This window comes from Natrix helvetica (genome assembly GCF_964273705.1).
Source record: "Natrix helvetica genome assembly, chromosome: 2".
Taxonomy (NCBI): Eukaryota; Metazoa; Chordata; class Lepidosauria; order Squamata; family Natricidae; genus Natrix; species Natrix helvetica.
In genome coordinates, this window is record NC_138552.1 from 245,165,041 (window position 1) to 245,190,410 (window position 25,370).

General features: G+C 44.3%; 2 protein-coding genes across 4 annotated transcripts in view; both read right to left on the bottom strand.

Annotated features, from left to right (window-relative positions):
• The window catches only part of RPS6KC1 (ribosomal protein S6 kinase C1), a 118,904-nt gene that overhangs the window by 69,252 nt on the left and 24,282 nt on the right, over positions 1–25,370 (bottom strand). For all 3 annotated transcript variants that reach the window (XM_081944165.1, XM_081944167.1, XM_081944166.1), the window contains 4 exons: positions 16,758–16,873; positions 14,244–14,337; positions 13,377–13,427; positions 10,799–11,161 (listed from right to left, as the gene is read on the bottom strand). In XM_081944165.1, coding sequence (XP_081800291.1) covers positions 10,799–11,161; positions 13,377–13,427; positions 14,244–14,337; positions 16,758–16,873 — 624 coding nt within the window. The remainder of the gene's footprint in view (positions 1–10,798; positions 11,162–13,376; positions 13,428–14,243; positions 14,338–16,757; positions 16,874–25,370) is intronic.
• The window catches only part of NENF (neudesin neurotrophic factor), a gene marked incomplete at its 5' end in the record, with an annotated part of 340,944 nt that overhangs the window by 19,648 nt on the left and 295,926 nt on the right, over positions 1–25,370 (bottom strand). The gene's annotated exons all lie outside the window — the stretch shown is intronic.

Genomic DNA, 25,370 nt, shown 5'->3' on the forward strand with positions numbered 1-25,370 from the left:
TTGGGGAGGAACATGAGCCAGGCCTGGAGTCTGGAGAAGGCTCTGGTGAGGGCTCTGTGTTGGAGGCAGAGAGGGGGCCAGAGACGTATGCCAGTTATCAGATGCCTTCAGAGTCAAACATCAAGGAGGCAGACGAACAGCTAGAGCCTGTTCCCAGTTTGCGCATACGCAGAGTTGCCAGACGAAGGGAACAGCTAAAGAACAGGGCTCGACTTGGGAGTAAGGCCACAGGTGGACGATGAATGGCCCTCCCAGAGGAAATAAAAGGAGCAAAAGGGCCTGTCAGCTCTCCAAGCCAGATAAGGTCTGTGACTGTAAATCCTCCCTGGAAAGACTTTGCTGAATGTGAATGAGCAGAATTCACAGTAAATTAATAAAAGAGGGTTTTGTCGGGACTAGGAGTTTGCTTCATGCTCGTGGGGAGCCTAGGTCAGAATAATACTCTAGAAGGCTCTGCGAGAAGCAAGCATCTTCTGGTCTTTAATAAAAGCATTTGCCCTCCAGTTTTGCATGATGACACACAAGGCAATTGATTAAAAAAATAAAATAAACCAACAACATCCATACAGAAAGTAATAGTAAGAAAATACCAACAGTGAAAATTATTTCATTGGAAAGAATTTTCAAAGTCTGCTTCTGGCCTCCTTTCCAACCCATCTATAAAAGCAGGGAAGGGACTGATGCCACGCACAGTTCATTTGAGGACTTACTAGAAAGAATCAATTAACAAAAAGGGTATTCACTATATCAGAAGGCAATAAATGGGCCTGGAGGGGTGTACCAACCTTAGGCTGCTCTTCATATTAATAAACTCCAGCATCAGTTTTACAGATGGTCTAGTTCATGTCCTTCTCTACAACTGGTGTAGCAAATTTCAGCCAGAATCCAGGAGGTTTTATAGCAATCTTCCCTATTCTGATGCCCTCTGGGTGTGCTGAGATTTTAATCCCCAGAATTCTTAGGCAGCGTGGGCAAGCATTATGGGGCAGGTGACATCCAAATACATAGAAAAGGCATCAAGTTGGTGGCGGCTGAATCAGGGCATCGGTTTGAAGGAGGCATGCAGGCAGCTAGAAAACCATTCTGTAGAAACACAGAGGCCTGAATCAGATTTGATGCTAAAAATTATTTTAGCTAATATCTTTGCGTACTATACGTCAGATTTTCATTTACCTGCTCGATTGGTAGGGGGAGTTTTGGGGGAGGAGACATCACATTTCCCTTTTAATACCGTGTTAGGGACTGTACTCCTGGTGAAACATTGAATTTAAGCTTAATTAAAATTAAATTATTTAAATACATTTCACATAATTACTCTCCACTTGGTTCTGAAAACAAAAAACAAACCCCAAAACACAACACTGCTGAATTTGTTGTCACCTTGCTGCCAAATCTGAGTGGAGCCAGGAAAAATACATGCGGCATGTATATGTAGCCCATAGGCTCTCCCACTCCTTTTACCGAATCAAAAGAAAGAGGGCCAGAAGTAGGCTAATGGAAACAGCATAGATTCTACAAACAACAAAACTAGGTTCTTTCATTAGCCTGAAAGATTACTGTATGTCCTTGATTAAACCTTAACCTTGCTCTCAGCAAAAATCAAAAGTCCAGATGAATAGCTAGGCCTTTCCAAACCAACACTTTGATTTCAGAGCAGGGAGAGCATTTCATAATTGGGGTGCTACAGCCAAGAAATCCTGCTGTGTCTCCATATAATGTACTACCCTGTTTCCCTGAAAATAAGACCTCCCCAGGTAATAAGCCCAATCGGGCTTTTGAGCACACGCGCTAAAATAAGCCCTCCTCTGAAAACAAGCCCTCTCCCAAAATATTGCAACACAGCAGCAGTCATGAGGTGACCATGCTCACCGCCTCCTGCACCTCAAAAATAATAAGATCTCCCCAAAAATAAGGACAAGTGCTTATTTCAGGGGTCAAAAGAAAATAAAACCCTGTCTTATTTTTAGGGAAACGCGATATTCTCAGTGGGAGGATGCAGAGAATAATTCTTTGGTAGATCTTAACATTCTGACTTATAAAGGAAAGTGTGTTTTGATATTGACATTTTAAGCAGCAAAAGTATTTTGAAACTAATCATTAACTTCTATTGACATAGGTATATACAATTTTTTTCCATCCATCCATCTATCCATCCATGTATCTTAGATTGTTTTTTTCTTTGCTTCCTTCAGGATAACCTCATGAACCTCCCTGGACAATTCCTCTCTAAGTGTATCTATTTCTAAAATTTATTAATATCAATCTTGTGAAGACTGAAGCCTTTCTGGCAACTTTGGGAGCATTCCAAAGACATCTATATATTCACGGAAGACGACAAAATAAACTTCGCTTGAAAATTATTTGTATGCATCTAACATTGCAGCAGGTGCAACTTTCTACTAAAATACAGAAAATAGAATAACAGATTTGGAAGGGAGCTTGGAGACCTTCTAGTACAAACCCTGCTCAGGTAGGAGGCCCTATTCCAATCCAGATAAAGGGCTCTCCAATCTCTTCTTAAAAAGAGTAATGGGATACCCACAACTTCTGCAGGCAAGCCATTCTACTGATTGATTGATTGATTGATTGATTGATCTCACTGACAGGAAATTTCTCCTTAGTTCTTGGTTGGATTTCTCTTATTTATTTATTTGTTAAATTTATTTTCTGCCTATCTCACTGTGAGGCTATTCTAGACAGCTTTCTTCTCTTCTCTTCTCTTCTCTTCTCTTCTCTTCTCTTCTCTTCTCTTCTCTCTCTCTCTCTCTCTCTCTCTCTCTCTCTCCCTCCCTCTCTCCATGTCTCTCTCTCCCTCCCTCCCTCCCTCTCTCCCTGTCTCTCTCTCCCTCCCTCCCTCCCTCCCTCTCTCTCCCTCTCTCTCTCTCCCTCCCTCCCTCCCTCTCTCCCTCTCTCTCTCTCCCTCCCTCCCTCTCTCTCTCTCTCTCTCTCTCTTTGTTAAGCTTCCATTGGTGACTTCCTGCATTTCCTTCAGATGCTTTGGAAAATAAGTGAACACTCTCCTCTCTGTGAAGCCCCCCAGAAATTGGAAAACTGCTATCGTATCATTCTTAGTCCTTCTCTTCAGACACACAAAGACACACACATGCGCTCGCGCACACACACACATCCTATGATTTAAAATTAGGACATATATTAAAGGACCATAAGTATTGTCATGAAAAAGCAAACAGAAATTAATCAGACTAATCCTATTTCTAACTTGCTTTACTGATACACAGAGGCTCCTTTTTTCTAGGGCATCCCTAATGAGAAGAATTTGGGTGAAGAGGTTAGGACTCAGAAAGCAGCTTCTCAGTCCTCAACCAAAGCTTAAGATACTGTATGATACATTTCACCCTTTAATGACAGGGCGGATCACTGTTCTTGGAAATGCTTCTAAGTGAAAAAGTAACAAGGGAGAGTAAGCAACATCTACAAAACACAGCTATGGTTTTCAAATAACTCAAGCATAAATTTCTTGAGTCCTGGGAGCCAGTTCTGGCAATATTCAGTTAGCTACTTCATGACCAACATTTCCTGATAGAGCACACTGAAAAGTTACAACTCAAGGAAATACCATATTTCTTTGCTTTTCTGTTTCTCTTGTTGGCCAAGATGCATTTTTTTCTGGAAAAAATGTTTCATACAAAGAGAGGAAAATAAAAACACAGGAGTCTACCAACCGGCAGTGTTGTTATGTGATGAGGACATTCTGATCACAGCTGGCCTCCTTTAATAAATGTGCATGCAGCACATTTACTTTTGCCACAGATGTGCATTGTTTTGTTTCATCAAATCATTCTCCTTCACGAAAGTATTACCTGTATCCATTCTTGGGGGGGGGGGGGGTTCTAATATAAATTTTATTACAAAATACAATATTTGAACTTCAAAATCACTCTTAATTTCAATCACAGACTGATTTTACTCACAACACTCCTGAATAAATCTGAGTTCTTTTTTACCAGAAACTCTATAAAGAGTAGTCTTTAAAGAAAGGGGTGGAGAGGACATATTTATCCCCTGAATTTGGAGTGTAAAGGCACTTCTGTTTGTATTTGGCTGCCACAAATGTCCAATATATTCCTTACAAAAAATCTACTAATAATCTCTCCTGTTCAGGAGATGAAAGAAGGAAAAGCTCAGAAGCTTGAGTTAATATCTCTTTGGGTTAATATCTCCTTAACTCAAATACATAAGTTTCCTAGGATTGATGTAATGGCATGTGGGAATGACTGCAGAGGGACAAGAGGAAGAGCTGCAGAATGGCCAACCAGTGTATAAAAGATATTTCAGGCCATAGAAGGAGGGACTATGGGGAAAATGTTTCAAAGGGATCATCACTAGATTTCTGGAGAGTTAAAAGAAAAGATTAGACAGCTTACATTAGATAATTAAACTGCTAACATGTGGACCTAAGAAAAGAAGTGGCTTCTTTAAAGACCTGTCAATAGATACAGTGAATGTGGCCATAAAACTGGTCCAAACTATATTTCTCATTTGGAATACATTTTATCTTTTTGCCTTAAGGAACAAAAAGCCCTACAATGGCCTAGCAAGAGCCTCCCTTAAACAACATCTTGCTCACTGCTACCAACTTACTTCTGTGACACGAAGGCACAGAGAACTGTTAATCAGCAGATGATGGAGTGCATAAGACTTGGTGAAAGCACTATTAAATTATTGGCAAAGCTGATCAGGAATTTGGGACCTGTAAGCTTAACGTTTCTGAAGGGTGTTGGCTTGGAGAAATCTTCCTTAGTGGATCAGAGCTTCTTTGGCATATAAATTCATGCAATGAAAAATCCTTGGAAGATAAAATGTCTGAAAAACCACTTCCATCATCTTGAATTGGAATTAAAGAACATCAAAAATGTTGTTTTAGAAAAGAACACTGTTTACTAATGGGTAAACTTCAGGAAGACACAAATTATTATACAATACTTTACTCTGGAAGCAACTGCAATTTAAGCATCCCAAAGCAGACTGGCACTGAAGAACATTTTTTTCTTTTATAAAAAAAACAAACCTTTCTATATTTGAAAGCAATTTCAATGCACATATGTCTAAGAATCAGTCCAAGATAAATGTCTATGAAGAAGAAAAACAGTAGCTCTTTAGTAGGATGCATATTTGGGACAGCATCACCAAAGACAAGATTCAATTTCTAGCTAGTGTAGACTATACCAAGCAAAGTGAAACAACATGACAAATTGTTTTTAAAAAAAGGGGAGAAGGATTATTTTATGTTCAATAGATATCAGATAAAGTTTGGGATATACCTATTCTACGTGCTTGATGCCACCATGTGGCAATAGCTTGTATTTGTGTCTTTAGTAGAAAGTGTAACCCTATTTCTTTTTTAAAGACATCAGCACACAATCCTATGAAATGTTTGTGATTCCCAAATTAAGTTCAGCTGTAAAATAGCATCCAGGTTAGAAGTTAAAGGGAGAGCCTGGAGAGAAGGATTTTAAAAAGATCAAGGACAGAGGCAGCAGAAGATAGTTTTCTCACAACAAAAGGCAACAAGAATGGAGAAAGTCATTTGAAGTCTCAGCCTTTCTTCCAGTTTTTAACACAACTCTGGGAAAAAGTTGAAAATAAGAGAGTTACTGGCTCAAAGTCACCCAGTGAGATTTCTAAGCTGACAGTGGACTTCAACCAGGGAGTCTCCAATACAAATCCACACTATAACTAACACATTATTTTAGTTCTCATTATTATTATTATTATTATTATTATTATTATTATTATTATTATTATTATTAGATTGTATCACAGCGGCCAGTATTATTATTGTTATTATTATTACTATTATTACTATTATTATTATTATTATTATTATTATTATTATTATTATTATTATTATTATTATTATTATTATTATTATTATTATTATACGATTGTATCACAGCGGCCAGTTGATTCGCCGGATTTGGCATTGATTACTAGTCGGGCCCCACCCAGGGGCCTAGGACGTCGTAACGTATTTTCGTAATATACGTGCAGATCCAAGCAGTGCAGCTTTTTGCATTTGACTGATGGTGATTTTGTCAAGTTTTAACTGTTTTAAATGTAATTCCAGTGCTTTTGGAATAGCACCCAGTGTGCCGATTACCACTGGAATTACCACTGCTGGTTTGTGCCATAATCGTTGGATTTCAATTTTTAAGTCCTGGTATTTCGCGACTTTTTCATGTTCCTTCTCCTCAACTCTGCTATCACCTGGTATTGCGATGTCTATGATTGTAACCTTCTTTTTCTCAACCAGTGTGATGTCTGGTGTGTTATGCGCTAGTACTTTGTCTGTTTGTATACGAAAATCCCACAGGATCTTGACCATCTGATTTTCGGTGACTTTTTCAGGCTTATGTTCCCACCAGTTTGTTGTTTTAATATTATAATTTTTGCACAAATTCCAGTGGATCATTTGTGCTACTGAATTGTGCCGCAATTTATAATCAGTCTGCGTGATTTTTTTACAGCAGCTGAGTATGTGGTCAACAGTTTCATCAACTTCTTTGCAGAGTCTGCATTTGGCATCATCAGAGGATTTTTCGATTTTGGCCTTAATGGCATTTGTTCAGATAGCTTGTTCTTGCGCAGCCAGGATTAGTGACTCTGTTTCTTTCTTTAATGTACCTGTTGTTAACCATAACCAAGTTTTTTCACTGTACACTTTATCTTTTATTTTTTCCAGAAATTGACCATGTAAGGCTTTGTTCTGCCAACTCTCCATTCTTGATTTTATCACATCTTTTCTGTATTCTTGTTTCGTCTGTTGGGCCTTCAGTAGATTTTTGTTCTTTACTTCGATTAATAGATGTTCTTGACTTTCTTTTAAATAATCAGCTAGTGCATGTTTTTCTTCTTCAACTATTTGCTTCACTTGTAATAATCCTCTGCCACCTGATTTTCGGGGCAGGTATAGTCTATCAGTGTCACCACGTGGATGTAAACTGTAGTGCATTGTCATTAGTTTCCTTGTTTTTCGGTCCAAAATGTCCAAATCAGCTTGTGTCCAGTTAACTATACCAGCTGTGTATCTTATAACTGGTATTGCCCAGGTATTTATGGCCTTGATTGTATTTCCACCATTTAATTTAGATTTCAAAATTTTCCTAACTCTGTTGGTGTACTCTCTCCTGACAATATTTATTATTATTATTATTATTATTATTATTATTATTATTATTATTATTATCATCATCATCATTATCATTATCATTATCATTATCATTATCATTATCATTATTATTATTATTATACAATTGTATCACAGCGGCCAGTTGTTTCGCCGGATTTGGTATTGATTACTAGTCGGGCCCCACCCAGGGGCCTAGGACGTCGTAACGTATTTTCGTAATATACGTGCAGATCCAAGCAGTGCAGCTTTTTGCATTTGACTGATGGTGATTTTGTCAAGTTTTAACTGTTTTAAATGTAATTCCAGTGCTTTTGGAATAGCACCTAGTGTGCCGATTACCACTGGAATTACCACTGCTGGTTTGTGCCATAATCGTTGAATTTCAATTTTTAAGTCCTGGTATTTCGCGACTTTTTCATGTTCCTTCTCCTCAACCCTGCTATCACCTGGTATTGCGATGTCTACGATTGTAACCTTATTTTTCTCAACCAGTGTGATGTCTGGTGTGTTATGCGCTAGTATTTTGTTTGTTTGTATACGAAAATCCCACAGGATCTTGACCATCTGATTTTTGGTGACTTTTTCAGGCTTATGTTCCCACCAGTTTGTTGTTTTAATATTATAATTTTTGCACAAATTCCAGTGGATCATTTGTGCTACTGAATTGTGCCATAATTTATAATCAGTCTGCACGATTTTTTTACAGCAGCTGAGTTGTTGTTGTTGTTATTATTATTATTATTATTATTACAGGATTATTAATTGTAATTATATTGCTACATAATGTTACAGAAAGCTAGAACGGCTTAGGTGCTGGAGTAGGACTGGAAAGATTCAAATTCTAGTACCCCCTGAGGCATGGAAGCAAGCTGTGGAATTAAGTTGACTTTGGTCCATCCATTTCCTCTCAGTTTAAATCAATGCCAAGCTCTGCAATAAGCAGCTGATAAACAAACCCTCATCACTGTTTCATGGAGTCATAGCTTCATTGCAAAAACAAGGTGAGTACAGTCTTAAAAAAGCAGGCCCTGAAATCATGCAGGGCAAACAAGTAAGGACATTGAGTATTAGTACAGTATAGTATTTCCCTAGGTAGTATCAACAATATACCAGTGATGGCGAACCTATGGAGCCATTTGTCAGGGCACACGAGGCGCTGCCCTGTCAGCTGGCCAGCGCGCGCACCTGAGTTCACTTTTTTTTAAAGCCATTTTTCACCCTCCCCAGGCTCCAGAGGCTTCATAGGAGCCTGAGGAGGGTGAAAAGAGTGCCCCCCCCGCACCCCCCGGAGGCCCTCCCGAGGCTTCATGAGCTTTCCTGAAGCCTCCAGAGCACAAAAAAATGGCCCTATGGGCAAACCGGAAGTCCGGGAACGCACTTCCGGTTTGCTGGGAGGGTCGTTTTAAGCGCTCCAAAGGCTTCAGGGAAGCCTCTTGAAGGTCCCTGAAGTCTTCGGAGCGCTTAAAATGAGCCTCCGAGCAAACCGGAAGTCACTTCCAGTTTGCTCGGAGGGTCATTTTGACTGCTTCGGAGGCTTCAGGGAAGCCTCCTGAAGGTCCCTGAAGCCTCCACAGGGCTTCCCGGGGGGGTGGGGGAGGCTGTTTTCGCCCTCCCCATGCTCCTATAAAGCCTCTGGAGCCTGGGGAGGGCGAAAAAAGCATGCAAAAATGGGGGGGTCGCGCCTGTAGTGCACGTATGTGCACTGGGGGGTCGCGCATTGCATTATGGGTGTGGCACGCCTGCACACGACCCCCCTGCGCTCCTCCCACTTATGGCACGCGAGCCAAAAAAGGTTCGCCATCGCTGCAATATACCATTACTGTACACTTCCAGAATATGAACAAGTGCTGGCTATAAATCTGTCCTCTGAAATAATATTCCCCCTGATATTCCTATGATGTCTACTTTACCAGCCTTTAAAGAAAGTATTAAAACATCTTCTATAACTGTTATTCTACTGGTTCGTAACTAAGTGTCGTTGGATAGATCTTCCTCTTTCTTTCTGTTGGTGGAGGAGAGAGTTTGGTTCTTCTTTGTGTGGTGCTCTGCATTGGGTTTTATTGTTTACAGTATTGTTCTGGATGGATGGATGGATGGATGGATGGATGGATGGATGGATGGATGGATAGATAGATAGATAGATAGATAGATAGATAGATAGATAGATGATAGATGATGATAGATAGATAGATAGATAGATAGATAGATAGATGATAGATAGATAGATAGATAGATAGATAGATAGATAGATAGATAGATAGATAGATAGATAGATAGATGATAGATGATAGATGATAGATCCAGATTTGATAACATCCAAATTTATTTGTGAAAGTATACTAGTTTCACTCATTTATTAATGTAAAAGCCAAGTGCCGAACATGGGAACTACTTTGGCACAATTAGTTTGTTAAGAAACTTGGGACATCCAAAAAATTACCTTTCAGTTATCAATTCATGTTCGGAGAAAGGATTCTCTTATCCCCTAGAGAAAATTAGAAGACTTTGCCTTGAGCACCCCCCTGTGGGCTCACATTAGAACTTCAAGAAAGGGTTCTTTACATTGTGTCATAATAAATCTTGCTTTATATGCTGGGAGCAATGTAGCGTCCCTCTAGAAGTTGTGCCCTTCTCACCTTAAGCTTTACTTCTATTTCTGATTATTCATACTGGAGATTTGTTCTTAATCTTGTGAAATAATCATTAGATGAAATAAAGTAACTTCAACTTATGGTTTATAAGGTGGTTTGTTTCTACAAACCAAAAAAATAAATAATACTATAAGCTCCAAACTATTGCTAAGTTGTGGTTAAATAAAATCAGAAATGAAAGCTTTGAAACTCTCATTGTAATATCTAAATGCAGCTGTGGGGGGGGGGGGGAATAAAGCTCCTACTGAATCATATGCAAACAAGAGTTTTTAAGGTATGTTGAAAACAGACAGAGCTAGAATTCTACCTATGGAAGTTATGGAAGTAAATTTGATGGTTAAAAGTTCCTTGTTCCTTGCAAAAGCCACTGGACTGATTTGGGGGGAAAAGAATTCTACCAGAAGCCTCATCTGCTAAACCTGCCTCAGAGGAATATATCAGAGAACAAACAGCAGTGGAGAATTATTTCACCCTACATAGAAACCACTTTTTCCCCCATCAGCTGGTACTGCCAAACTTATTGGAGGGAGAAGTCCTTCTATTGCAGGGCTGTCAAACCTGTGGCCCACGTGCCAGATGCGTCACACACTGGCCACACACACACACGGTTTAGCAAAGGGGAAAATCCAGATACATTACATGACAACGCCGTGATAACGCGAGTTTGACACCCCTGTTCTATTGCATCCTGATCTTCACCCTGCTAATTTTGTAACTAAGAAACCTCTTTTTAATGCCTTGGATGGCTTGCTTACTCGCTTTGTCTTTTCTTTCTGCACACTGACTTTTAGCCTATAAGCCTATACGTAAAGTATCATTTCTGTTTTTTTAATAAGTTTTCCTCTTTCAACAAAGAAAGAAAGAAATGTAAAGTGACCCAGGATGGCTTTTCTTTTTTCCTTTAATGTCCAATTATTTAACTACAATTCAAACTTGCTGCATAGAGGATAAAAGCTTAGGTCAATTAAAATAAATGTTAAAATAAATGAGGTCATACCTTGAACTCCTTCTAAAAGCAGATCAACTCCTTTTCTATAAAAGCCAAACGCAGCTTCATAATCTTCCTCTTCTTCCTTCTTCAAGGCCAACTTTATCAGTTCTCCAGCTTTGTCCAAGTAATCTTTTCTGCCAAGCTTGGCCTTCAAGCTCCCAGTGAATAAACCCCGGCTCTCCCTCTCACTTTCAGATTTGCTCCATTCATGATCTAAAGTGGCAGATGCCAATCCTGGAGGTTCAGCAACAAAACTGAGACCAAGTGATGTGCTGGGAGAATCCTGGTTAGATGCCATTCCATCATCTAACTCAACAAGAAAATCTGCATCAATGGTCAAGGAAATCAAATCACTGTCACTGGATAAACCTGTAGTGCAACGAAAGAATGGCAAGTGAAGGAATTAATGATTTTCTCCCTTTGTCCTCTAAAGAAGCCCTACTAGCAAGTCATGATTTAGAAGGTGAATACAAGAAGTATCCATGAAAGATATTAACTATTTTAGCCTCAAATCATTGCCTGTAAAAAAAAGATAGTGGTCTTTCTTTTATAGGGTGATTACGATAATAGATGTGATGTACTTTGAGCACTCAGTAAAGTATATCATAAATTCTAATGATGATGGAGAATTTTGATGAAGATCAGACAATTTATAACTTATTGTTATTCAACCTAAATTATATAACCTATTCCACTGGTGAGTAAAAAAAAACAAGTACTCTGCCAGGTCAAACCAAAAAGCCATCTAGTTGAGTATTTAATTCATACTAAGGTTCAAGAAAAGCCCACTGGAGACCATCAGTCAAGCTGCCCAATGATTAATTTTGAGAAACCTATTGTTCCAGAGGTAGAGGTACTACCACTTATAGGCAACATGTCTTGCAATCAGTGACTATTTTTTCTGTCTGAATTTATTTAATTTTTTTTTCCAAATCATTCTGGGTCAGTGATTATTATCAAAAAAAAAAAAAACTTGGGATGCCACTTCAATAGTTTCATGTGAGGAAATGCTTCTTTTTTTCCTGTCCCAAACTTCCTAACATTTGATTTATTTGGATGAATCCAAGTTCCAATTCAATGGCGAAAGAATACAAGCTTCTTTGTCCATTTTCATTATTGTTTATATTATGGAGAGCATACACTTGCGGATTAATCCTTTTTTAAAAAAAAACTAATCTAATAAGTCTCAGTATAAATATCTATGATATTTCTCAATCATCCAAGTCATGGTTGCCCCAGAGGTGGTGTTCAAACGGCATCTGTACTTTCTTGGGGGGGGGTTTCCCCCCTTGAAAATAGTCCACTTCTGATCCAAGAAGCTTCTTCACTTCTTCGGAGAAGTGAAACTTATTCAAGGGAAAACAAACCAAGAATGTACAGTTGCCTTTTGAACAGCACCTTTGGGACAAGTCTCAGTGCAATATTCCCTCATTAAGGAATGATAGATTTGTTTTATTATAATTTCTGTCTGAACAATTAAAGCCCCGTTGGTAGAAATATACTTTCTCTATCTATATTAGCTGTCCAGGTTGTTTTGATAGTATTTCACAGTACTGAACCAACCCATACCTCATATTTCTTCTTCTTCTTTAGTGTTTCTCCAAGATATTTGGCTCCTAGGTTATTGAGTAACGTAATTTTCTCCAAGTACATAAGGACATTTAATAGTCACTCATCTTTCTTTTAACAAGTAAATAAAATGCACTCAGCAAATGAACAGCACTGAAATACCACCATTGCTTGGAGATTTATAATCTTTATTCCTGCATCTATTTAGAATGCTTTTATAAATAAATCGATAGAATACAGTCAAAAAGTCACTGAGGATTTGAATAAGATGCTGATTTGTACACCAATTCATATTCAGTGGACAACTTATTATATTGCTGTAGGGTAGAGCTGGTGTAAAATTAGAGCATTCCAAAAGTTCTCCTACTGAAAAGTGTAAACCAGATGAGCATTATGCAAAACTCAGATTAAAAGAACCTGTGAAGTTGCTCAGCTTGAGGTTAAAGTCAAAATCTGGTAACCCTCCAGTTAGTCTTAGTTCTGCCAAAAATGCATTTGGTGATCATAAGCTGGAGGAGATGAGCAATAGTTTAACAGAAAGGCCAATGTTTTGCACATAGAATGCCTCACGTTATAGCAGCTTGCTCCCTCCCTCCCTCCCCCCTCCCCCCCCTCTCTCTCTCTTCGATACTACAAAAAATCAGGATGAATTATTTATGGTCATTCATGCCCTTGTACCTCTCATCTATATTGCTACAGTTTGCTTTACAGGGGGCTGCCCTTGAGGGCTATTCGGAAATTATTAGCCTGCATGTTAATAGCTTCTGCCTTGTGTTCCCCATGTAATGCCATTACTGCAGGAGCTGCCTTGACTGCCAATAAGATCCAAATGCAATCCACTGTGCCGGTGTTCCTTAAAAAGCACCATTTAGCTTGGAATATGGTAATGTTCAAAACTGTATGCTGTAAGGGGTGCCTACCTTAAAGCAGCCAGTGCATTATGGGTAGCCTCTTTTTTTCCCAATTAAATAATGAATTAACCTAACACTGCTCAATTTACTCCATTCTTTCTTACCTCCATATTCTGACTGGCTAAGTGTCACTTCATCAAGGACATCTCTCCGAGCTGTAGAAACAAAAATAAAAGCCAATATTGAAGATGCACCATCAGTATTCAGATACCTGACCTTTATTCTCGCCTGGTGTTCTTGTTTTCATCCTGTCTCTATTTCTTTCCAGATTTTTACATTGTGTTCTACCACATTTGTGAATTTTATACCTGAAAAACCTCATTTGGTGAATCCCCTTGAAGAGCACTGGCTATTGGATGATCTAGAAATGCACCAAAAAGCCAATCATAAAGAGGATTTACACTTGGAATAAAAAAATATCTGAACAGTTATTGCTACAATAGGTGTTATTCCATAATGGTTTCTGCATAACAGAGAAAAACAAACCAGGAAAAATTTATCATGTGCACAATCAAGAAAATTAAAAGTGAAATATAATGCTGCCATCTAGAGGAGATAACGATTAAGAGACCATTAGAAGTTGTTACCAAATGTAATTTAAATGTGACAGAAAGGCGGGAAATGTTAAGGCATGACTGAAAAGTATTGACATATTTTATTGTTTTCTTCTTACAGATCCCTTCTTTCTGCCCACTGGTCACTTGGGGAAACAAATAAAGAAACTATATATAAAAATAGTTAAAATTCCAATTTAGATTTAATCCTATTTTGGAGAAATAGGTGTCCAGCATGCCATTCAAAAGCCAAGGAAACAATTGCATAATGTGCTAAATCAGGATTGTTTCAATCTCAGCGCATCATGGAAATCAAGTGGCTCAAAAGCGCTATATAAAATTCCTCAACTGCTTTTCCCAAAATAAACTACAGTTTAAAAAAAACTGGAACTAGATGACAAAGTAGAGAGAACCAACCTTCAGAACTGCAGGTAGATAAGCTGTCTGTCAGAGAGTCCACCAGAGGTTCTGCAGGACCAATCAATTCAGATCCATCATGCACCTCTCCATCCTTAAGAGACAGAAAACAATGTATATGTTTCTGTATGGATTAATGTAACTTTCACCAAGAGAGAAAAGTTACAAGAAAAATAACAATATGATCTAATACACTGTTCCCCAACTGGGCCAGCACAAGCGGAAGTTGAAATCCGTATTCCAAATTGATAAATATTAGTTTTATATTCTTTCCAGATTCAGTCTAAATATACATTGAAAGAAAGAATAGTCAATAAATATCAAAAGTATTCCTAAATCAAATTAACTGATTTGCAATATCTTCCAGCTGACACATATTCCCATCCTAGAAAAATCATATTGAAGACTGCCATCTGTTTTCGAGAAGGTATTATTTTAAAATAGCAATATTAGCTTTTTAGGATAAAATAGATTTTTTTAAACCCGAGAGGCATTCTGGCTATACACAAAGTTCCTCAAAGAGGCTTAGAACTTCTTCATTAAACAATCTGCATCGATGCATCAAAGAGTTCATAACTCACCAGATTCCCCATCCCATCTGCTAGAAAAGAAAGAAAGCTGTCTTATCTTACATTAACTTTCACCCCTGTTTTAGTTTGAACCTCTCAAACGAGAATGGTTCCCCTCTTGGCTGGTTTTTATATCAACTGAGCAGCCTTATTCCTATTGTACCAATGTAATTGTTACACCATAATTATAAATCATACTTAACCCCACTGTAAACCTGCCACAAACCATAATGTTTACCAGTCACACAAACGTTGTGGTTCATAGAAAATGTATTTTGGCTTCCCAACACAGTTGGAGTGTATATGATACAGCTGAGCTTAAGCACATCTGGATCTGCTTAGTGCCTATGTAAAGCCTGGGTTCTCCATGCTTGTCTCCCTAAATCCTCATGGAAGAAATACTGGATATACATAAACAAGCTTCCCTGACCACAGTTTGGTATGATATGTGAAGTTAGCTAAAGCCAAATGGATCAGATCTGGGCTGCAAAAATATGGTTATAAATAGTAGCAAGGAGGTACAGAATATTTATGTTTTGCTGCCATCTTAGTGATGCCTGGATATTTGCAGCCCTATCTGGCAATACTATACGCCTATTATGTAGAGGTTCAGGTGTCTGCAGGAAAGAGCAAGGAGGAATAAAAGACATGTGCTTAATGCCACGGAATATCTGATGCAAAAGAAATTTTTGCATTATCGTGACATAATCACTTTATTGCATGCGCATTGCCACACTGACATCATCTCTCTGTTGAAAATACCACTTAATAGAATATCAGCAATGTGTAATTACTAATCTAACTGCTAATTATTAGACACTCTCCTTCCTTCCACTGTGCAACAATAATATATTTAAAAATAGTAAAAAATAGTAGAAAAGTAGAAGTTGTTTGTCTATCTAATACAATGTTTCTGAATCTTGGCGACTTTAAGTCCTGTGGACTTCAACTCCCAGAATCCCCCAGCCAGCTGGGGAATTCTGGGAGTTGAAGTCCACAGGACTTAAAGTCGCCAAGGTTGAGAAACACTGATCTAATATAATCTATCTGGTACTTTATTCATTTGTTTTGCAACATTTGTATACTGTCCCAATCCACAATTCTCTGGGTGTTCTTCATTCTAATAAAGTGCCTTTCTGTTTTATATCATATAGAGAATGATTTGTAATAGTAACTATCGGTTTAGCTTACTTACATCACCCAGAACTCTATTTATAAACAGGCAAAATTTCCTAAGTAAGTGGTTGCATATGGGAGTATGAGAGAATGGGGATTTTTACACACGTTTGTTTCTTTGTGTATGAGAGAATGAAGATTTTACACACGTTTGTTTGTTTGTTTGTTTGTTTGTTTGTTTGTTTGTTTGTTTGTTGGCATACTATAAAGCAGGGGTGTCAAACTCAAGGTCCACGGGGTACTGAGATCTGGCCCGCGCGGCCACCCTGGACACAGCAAAGGATCAATCCGCAGTGCTTCTGCCAGAGAAAATGGGCTCCCGAGCTGAGTTTTCAACTACCACGGCCTCCTGCAACCTTCTGCCAGTGAAAACGGAGCTCGGGACAGCACTCAGGTCATCACAGTCACCCCCAACAGGAGTGACGTTCAGCTGGCCATGCCCACCCTGGCCATGCTCACATCGGGCCCCCAAGGTCAAACACAACCCTGATGTGGCCCTCAATGAAATCGAGTGTTGCACCCCTGTTATAGAGAATCTGTTTCAATCTTAGGACGATCCTGAGAACCTATCAATTGCAACGGTGTGAATGGGAAATTGAGGCTATGGATAACTTTGAGCAAATACACAGAGATTGCTTATGTTTTCCTGAGATTTATAGTGAACTGCATTTGTATTAATTTTTACAGAGCAATAGCACTGTAAACAAATACTTCACTTCCACAATGAAATGAAATAATCTATTAGACAGGCTAGCTGAAAAAGATTAACCTTAAAGAAATCTTCAAGCTGCTTGCTATTGTAGAGCATGGGGATGTTGGCAGAAAACTGAAGCAAATCTTCTGCACACTGTCTTCTCTCTTCAATCACACCTTCTTCAAATCGCCCTGAAACATGAACAAATTCAACATTCTGAGAAACAAGTCTAATTTTTTTTGACAAAACTCCTTTATGAAGAAACATCTACAGCTGCTTCAGGAGACAAGGCCAAATATCTGGGCTCAAATGTCCCAGAATGTTTTACCATCTATTGAAGATACATATCATTTGGCAGCCCTAATGGAATGAAAAACTCCATCTTTTATGAGAACACATGGATTGGCCAATAAAATATTAAATATATACCCTCAGTATCAAAAAAATAAAAGAGAGTTAGCCACATTATAGATATCTATTCTGTACCGTGTCCACTTCAGCCCTAATCCCTTATGGTTGCGGACTTCAGCTATTTGGTTTATGCTAAAAACAAAGATTTAGATTCTGAATTTCTCTTCACTGAACACCATGCACAGAACAGTCTTGTTAAGAAAAAGGAGGCAAGTTTTCTTCCTTCCTCCCAAAGGTCTTTTCTATTTAAGTTCAGTGGGAAGGGATAGTGAAGGAGGATTACAACTTTAATGAGAAAAAGACTATTCCAGAAAAAGACTGTATTAACAATGGGAGGGACTTTCTATTCCTCAAAAGGACTCTTGGGATCCAGGAGTCACGGTAAGATAAAACATGATACAGACTGGCTCCAAATTGGCAAAGGAGTGTGATGAATGGTGAGGAAGAACGAGGCCGGACACAGCTGAGGAACTTCCAACTAATTTATTGAAACAACACAGCAAGATGCAATACAGGAGAGAAGCAGCATTCCTCTGCTTGACAGCTATTTATACAAGAGCTGTCAAGCAGAGGAACCAACCAGGAAGCGCAAACAGCCCGCCTTCAGCCAAGCCGCGTCTGATTGGCTAAAACGCGGCTTGGCTGTTGCTAGCCTGCAGCAAGGGAATCCCCCGGCGCGGCTTGGCTGTTGCTAGCCTGCGCAAGGGAATCCCCGGTCGTAAGTCGGGGAAGAACATAGGATATAACACTCCTCCCCCCTAGCGAGGGTGCATGCGTGATGGCGGAGCATGCGTAATCGCGTAAGTATGCAGGGCGGCGTCGGACCCGCCCAGAACGCCTCAGTACAGGGCAGACCATCGGAGGTCCTCACGCTCTGAATCTGACCGAACACAGGTAAGAGCCTATTCACGGACTTACCTTGTGGCATTAAGAGTGGCCAAACGCAGACATTGCGCCACTCTTATTGCGTCCGCCGATAACCGCCCTGCCGCCCTGTTTCGGGTGACCCGCTCTCTCTTATCACAGAGGACGCGGGAAGCCCCTTTACAGGGCAGAGCAGAGGAGTTTGGGGAATATCTGCAGGACAAAATCGCTCAGATCCGGAGCGGATGGGCCCCCTTCAGTGGACCAGAGGAGCCGCCAACAGTGAGTCTTGTGAGACCATTCTGGGAGGAGTTTGATTCTGTTGCCCCCGAGGATTTGGATAGGTTGCGTGGACGACTGCGACCGACCACATGTTTAATGGACCCGTGTCCCTCCTGGTTGGTACTGGCATCCTGGGAAGTGACACGAGGCTGGCTACTGGGCTTGGTGGACGCCTCTTTGAGCGAGGGGTCCTTACTTGCCGCCTTGAAAGAGGCGGTGGTGAGGCCCTTACTCAAGAGGCCTTCCCTTGACCCAATGGAGCTAGCTAATTATCGTCCAGTCTCCAACCTTCCCTTTTTGGTGAAGGTTGTAGAGAATGTGGTGGCACAGCAGTTTCCACGACACCTTGAGGAATCCGAATATCTAGACCCACGCCAGTCCGGCTTCTGGCCCGGACACAGCACGGAGACGGCCTTGGTCGCGTTGGTCGATGATCTCTGGAGGGCCAGAGATAGGGGTTGTTCCTCTATCCTGGTCCTATTAGATCTCTCGGCGGCTTTTGATACCATCGACCATGGTATCCTATTGCGCCGGCTGGGGGGGATGGGAGTTGGAGGCACCGTTCTGCGGTGGTTCGGCTCCTACCTCTCTGACCGGATGCAATGTGTGTTGGCAGGGGGGCAGAGGTCGACCCTGAGGCCACTCACTTGTGGGGTGCCTCAGGGGTCGGTCCTCTCGCCCCTTCTGTTCAATGCATATGTGAAGCCGCTGGGGGAGATCATCCGTGGTTTTGGGGTGGAGTATCATCTGTACGCTGATGATACGCAGCTGTACATTTCCACCCCAGACCACCCCAACGAGGCTGTCGAGGTGATGACCCGGTGTTTGGAAGCCGTCGGGGTCTGGATGGGGGACAACAGACTCAAGCTCAACCCCTCCAAGACTGAGTGGCTGTGGCTACCGGCACCCCGGTTCAGTCAGTTGATTCCATCACTGACCATAGGGGGCGAGCAATTGCCCCCTGTGGAACGGGCGCACAATTTGGGCATCCTCCTAGATGCCCGGCTGTCAATGGATGACCATGTGGCAGCCGTGGCAAGGGGGGCGTTCCACCAGGTTCGCCTGGTGCGCCAATTGCGCCCCCTACTGGACCGGGATGCCCTACGCACGGTCACTCATGCACTGGTGACGTCTCGGCTGGACTACTGCAATGCCCTCTACATGGGGCTTCCCTTGGGACGCGCTCGAAGACTGCAGCTAGTCCAGAACGCAGCCGCGCGGGCTATTATGGGGAGTACTAGGTACTCCCACGTAACACCGCTCCTGCGCGAGCTGCACTGGCTGCCTGTGGTCTTTCGGGTGCGTTTCAAGGTGTTAATTACTATCTTTAAAGCGCTCCATGGCTCAGGACCTAGGTACTTGCGGGATCGCATCCTACCACACACTTCCCTGCGACCGATTCGCTCTCACAGGGAAGGACTCCTCCGGGTGCCGTCCACTAAGCAATGCCAACGGGCGGCGCCTAGGAGTAGAGCCTTCTCTGTGATGGGCCCAACCCTCTGGAATGACCTCGCCCCCCCCCCCCCGATATCAGAACCACCACCGACTTCCGCTCCTTTCGACAAAAACTGAAGACCCACCTGTTCCGTTTAGCCGGCCTGGCCCATTTATAGTTTTATTCTACCTCCTAGCAGATATTTTAATTGGGTATTTTTAGGGTTATTTAAATATTGCTTTTAACTACTTTGCTTCAGATATGTACAGTTTCTTATTGCCTCCTCTTTTGTGTTTGTATTTTCTATTTATTGATGTGTTTTTATCTGACTGTACACCGCCCCGAGTCCCTTTGGGGAGAGGGGGCGGTATAAAAATCTAAATAAAAGTAAAAAAGTAAAGTAAAGGAGGAGGTGGTGCCCATGGGAGCTCCTCCCGGAAGGGAGTGGAGCTCCGGGCGCCATCTTGGAGGCCTATACCTGAAGGAGGCGGAGACACAGGAGCAGGTAGGATGGGCCGAGGGGGCGCGGGCGCTTCCGGGCTTGAGGAAGGATGCTCATAACGGAGAGCAGAATAGGGCTGGCCTGATTGTGGGAAGGCCAAGACAGGGGGTAACACGGGAGCTGGCGTCCCAACGGGGTAAGGGCAGACTGGTGGTGGCGGCCAGTGAATGGAGCCCGGCACGGGCTCGGTTGACAGTTCAAGTTGTTGGGGCAAGAGCCCAGGCGGCAGTAACGGTTGTGGCGCCGGACCGGGGGTCGCTGGAGGGGTCGTGGCGGTCGACCCTGCAGGGCTGTTGTTCGGCTCCGGAGGCAGGCGGCGCCTTAACTCATCCACGTGGCGGCGCCAGTCTGCACCGTCGGCAGTCCGGACCCTGTAAGAACAGGGGCCGGTTACAGAGGTGACGGTGGCAGGCACCCACTTCAAATCCCCTGAGAAGGCCTTTGCCCAGACAGAGTCGCCCTCAAGGAAAGTGCGGGAAGGGGGCCCCAGGTTGCCCGGCTGCTGCTCAGAATAGGATGGGTGCAGCCTATCTAAGGTGGTCCGCAGGCGCCGGCCCATCAGCAGCTCGGCAGGAGACTTTCCGGAGAGGGGGCACGGGGTGGAATGCTGTACCAACAGGTAAGCAGCCACCCTCGTGGGCCAGTCGCCCGTGTCCATTCGTCCAAGAGCGTCTTTGGCCGAGCGAACGGCGCGTTCCGCCCGGCCATTGCTGGCCGGATGATAGGGGGCTATCGGGGCGTGACGGATGCCCTGGGAGGCCAGGGATTCCTGGAACGCAGTGGACGCGAACTGAGGGCCATTGTCCAAGACAACTACGTCTGGTAAGCCGTGGGTGGCGAACAGGAGCGTTAGTGCCCGGACAGTGGCCTCAGCCGTGGTGGAGGTCATGAGGACGAGCTCCACCCAGCGAGAATAGGCGTCCACTACGACCAGGAAGAACTGGCCTCGGAAGGGCCCCGCGAAATCAAGGTGTAGGCGTGACCAGGGCCCGCGAGGAATTTCCCACTCCCGGGGTGCGGCTGCCGGAGGCGCCGGCCGGGAGTGCTGGCAGGTGGAGCACCAAGCGACCCAGGTAGCGATCTCGTCGTCAAGGCAGGGCCACCAGACATAGCTGTGCGCGAGCGCCTTCATGCGAGCTATGCCCGGGTGGCCCTCGTGGAGTCGAGAAAGCACCTGTTCGCGGAGGGCCAGGTCTGCGATGGCCAAGACAGACTGGCACGGCACAGTCTGCGGATTGGGCACAGGCAAGGGGCAGCGGCTGAGGGCGTCAGCGTGCCCCAAATGCTTCCCAGGGAGGTAGACCAAGGCGTACGAGTAGGTCGCCAGGAACTCCACCCAACGGGTCATGCGGGGAGACAGGATGGGAGGGGTCGGACGGTCACCGGCCAGAAGCCCAAGGAGCGGCTTGTGGTCGGTGTAAAGCGTGAAATGCCGTCCGTAAAGGTACTCGTGGAACTTTTTAATTCCGGACACAGCAGCCAGAGCCTCCTTGTCGATCTGGCTGTAGTTCCTCTCCGCCGGAGAGAGTGTCCGTGAATAAAAAGCTATGGGGGCTTCCGAGCTGTTGGGGAGGACATGGCTCAGGACGGCCCCCAAACCCAAGGGGGAGGCGTCACAGGCTAGAGTCAGGGGCATCCTGTCACTATATTGGACTAGGACTGCCTCTGACATCAGCATGTCTTTGACAGCCGCGAACGCATGCGCTTCGCGGCTGCCCCAGCGCCAGGCCGCGGATCGGTCGAGCAACCGATGCAGCGGCTCAGCTAGTGACGCCTTGTGCGGCAAAAATGTCGCATAAAAGTTTAAAAGCCCTAGGAACGACTGCAGCTCCGCCTTGGAGGCGGGGGTGGGGGCGTTCCTAATGGCTGCGACTTTGGCAGGGGTGGGGTGGATTCCCTGGGCATCTATAGAGAAACCCAGGAAGTCCACTTTGGGCACAGCAAATGAACATTTGCTGCGCTTTAATTTGAGACCCGTGCCCCTAAAACGGTCGAGGACCTTCCCTAACATTTCGAGGAGTCCTGAGCGGCTGGAAGCCGCGATCAGGACGTCGTCGCAATAGGGTACCACGCCAGGGAGCCCATGGAGCAACCGCTCCATGAGGCTCTGGAAGATCCCGGGGGCAACGGAAATGCCGAATTGGAGGCGGCGACAACAGAAAGCCCCTCGGTGGGTGACGATGGTTTGCGCAGCCGCCGCATCGTCATCCACCGGGAGCTGCTGGTAGGCCTGCGCCATATCCAGTTTCGCGAAATTACAGCCCTGCCCCAAGGAGTGGAGCAGGTGCTGTACCACAGGGACTGGATAGGGGTTTGCCTGGAGGGCCAGGTTGATGGTCGACTTAAAGTCGGCGCAGAGACGTATGGAGCCGTCGGCTTTGACGGGGACCACTATGGGGGTCTCCCATCGTGAGTAGTCAACAGGCTCCAGCACGCCCTGCGCCAGCAAGCGGTCGATCTCCACGTCAACCTTGGCCCTCAAGGCAAAAGGCACCCTGCGGGCCTTCAGCCTAATCGGGGCAACCTGGGGATCTAGGCTAAGGGAGATGGGGGTGCCCTTGTACAACCCCAGCTGTCTGTCAAAAACGTCCGTGTAGGCGGCGATGACAGCAGCCACGTCAGTGGGCGTGTCAGATATGGAATGCACCCCGTGAACGGACAAACCCAGGGCAGGGAACCAGTCCAGGCCCAATAATGCGGGGAGGGGCTTCTCAACCAACAATACCGGGAGGCACCCAGAAAAGTCCCCGTATTCTACCCTCACAGTGTAGCAACCCAGGGTTGGGATAAGTGTCCCCTGGTAGTCCCTTAGGGCCACGGTGCTGGAGGCAGGTTGGCGTTTTAAAATGCCAGGGCAAATAGTATTAAAGTCTGCCCAGGAGAGTATGGAGCGGGACGATCCCGAGTCCACCTCCATCACACACGGAGCCCCCTCGATGAGGACTGTCGCCTTGATCCTGTCAGCACCTGCGGAGGCTTGGTAGACAGCTTCATCAGGGGCGGCCGCTGGTGCTGGCTCGACGGCGAAGCAATTGGCTCTCGTGCGCTGCTGGCGGCGAGGTTGCTGCGGTCCCTGGGTCATCTGCTGGCCGGAGGAGCCCTGGGAAGGGTGCTGAGGCATCGCTGCCCGGCAGACCAGGGCCAGGTGCCCCTTCTTGGAACACCGGCGGCAGACGGACGCCTTGAACGGGCAGGCTGACCGGTCGTGGCTGCCCCCGCAGCCGAGGCAGGCAGACGTGGGTTGGCGAGGAAGCTGCGCTGCCCGGCGCCTTTGCAGCGCTGCTAGATGGGCCACGAGCTCTTCCTCCTCTTCCGCCGGGCTTGGCAAGGGCATCAACTGGTCGATGAGGCAGGTGCGGCCAGGTTGGGGTGGCAGCTGATAGCGGTCCATCTCCGTGGTTGATTGTTCTGACAATTCAACTGCCCGCGCCTCCGCGACAGCTTCAGCCAGGGTGACCTCCGGCCGAGCTAGGAGGTGCCTCTTCAGCCTGGGATCTTTGACCCCGCTGACGAACTGCTCCACCAGGTTGTCGTCGAGGTCCAGGAACTCACACGGGATGGCCGTGGTCCTCAGCGACTGGAGGAACTGGCTCACATCCTCGTACGGCTTCTGAACGCACTGGCGAAAAGCGTATCACCGCGCTATCTTTGATGGCGTTGGCGCGTAGTGGCTGCGCAATTTGGCCATCAAAGTGTCCCAGTCGAGGGAATGGACCGCTTGCCGCTCGCGGTCATGAAGCACTCGAAGCGTTCGAGGAAGCCGGCCCAGGACTCGTCGGCTGTCCTGAAGGGAGCGAAAGGAGGTAACGAGGCCATGAAGACTCGGAGTTTTGTGGCTTGTAGATGAAGCGGAAAACTCGAGTGGCTCGTTCGCGATGGTCCGTTCCGTCAGTGTCCGCGGCCTCAGAGCGATCCCACCTTCGTCGCCAGTGATGAATGGTGAGGAAGAACGAGGCCGGACACAGCTGAGGAACTTCCAACTAATTTATTGAAACAACACAGCAAGATGCAATACTGGAGAGAAGCAGCATTCCTCTGCTTGACAGCTATTTATACAAGAGCTGTCAAGCAGAGGAACCAACCAGGAAGCGCAAACAGCCCACCTTCAGCCAAGCCGCGTCTGATTGGCTAAGACGTGGCTTGGCTGTTGCTAGCCTGCAGCAAGGGAATCCCCCGGCGCGGCTTGGCTGTTGCTAGCCTGCGCAAGGGAATCCCCGGTCGTAAGTCGGGGAAGAACATAGGATATAACACAGTGCAACAAGGCTGCATGCTCTCACCTTATTTATTCAACCTATCTGCAGATTAAGGGAAAGTAATTATTTTATTACATCAATATGTAGAATGAAAGGAAGCTGGATTAGAAGAAGATGACGGTTTTAAAATTGGAGGAAATAACATCAATAATCTCCATTATACTGATGGCACTACCTTGATATCGGATATCTTGAGTACTAAAAGAGTACAGTGTGGTACTATGAAGCTATGATACAGATTTCTCTGTCCCTTACATACTTGCATGCCATATCAGAATGCATGTGCAGAAGCATAAAGTTTGTGTTGCATTGTACATTTCGTTATTTTGATGTCATCCTGGTTAGAAATAAATGACAGTGAAGTGATTCCAAGATAGGATTTCCAGATTGAAGTATTAATACCACTTTATAATGCCTTGGTAAGGCCACACTTGGAATACTGCATTCAGTTTTGGTCACCACAATGTAGAAAAGATTTGGAGACTCTAGAAAGAGTGCAGAGAAGAGCAACAAAGATGATTAGGGGACTGGAGGCTAAAACATGTGAAGAATGGTTGCAGGAACTGGGTATGTCTAGTTTAATGAAAAGAAGGACTAGGGGAGACATGATAGCAGTGTTCCCATATCTCAGGAGTTGCCACAAAGAAGAGGGAGTCAAACTATTCTCCAAAGCACCTGAGGGTAGAACAAGAAACAATGGGTGGAAACTAATCAAGGAGAGAAGCAACTTAGAACTGAGGAAAAATTTCCTGACAGTTAGAACAATTAATCAGCGGAACAGCTTGCCTCCAGAAGTTGTGAATGCCCCAACACTGGAAGTCTTTAAGAAGATGTTGGATAGCCATTTATCTGAAACAGTATGGGGTTTCCTGCCTAGGCAGAGGGTTGGACTAGAAGACCTCCAAGGTCCCTTCCAACTCTGCTATTGTATTGTATTGTAT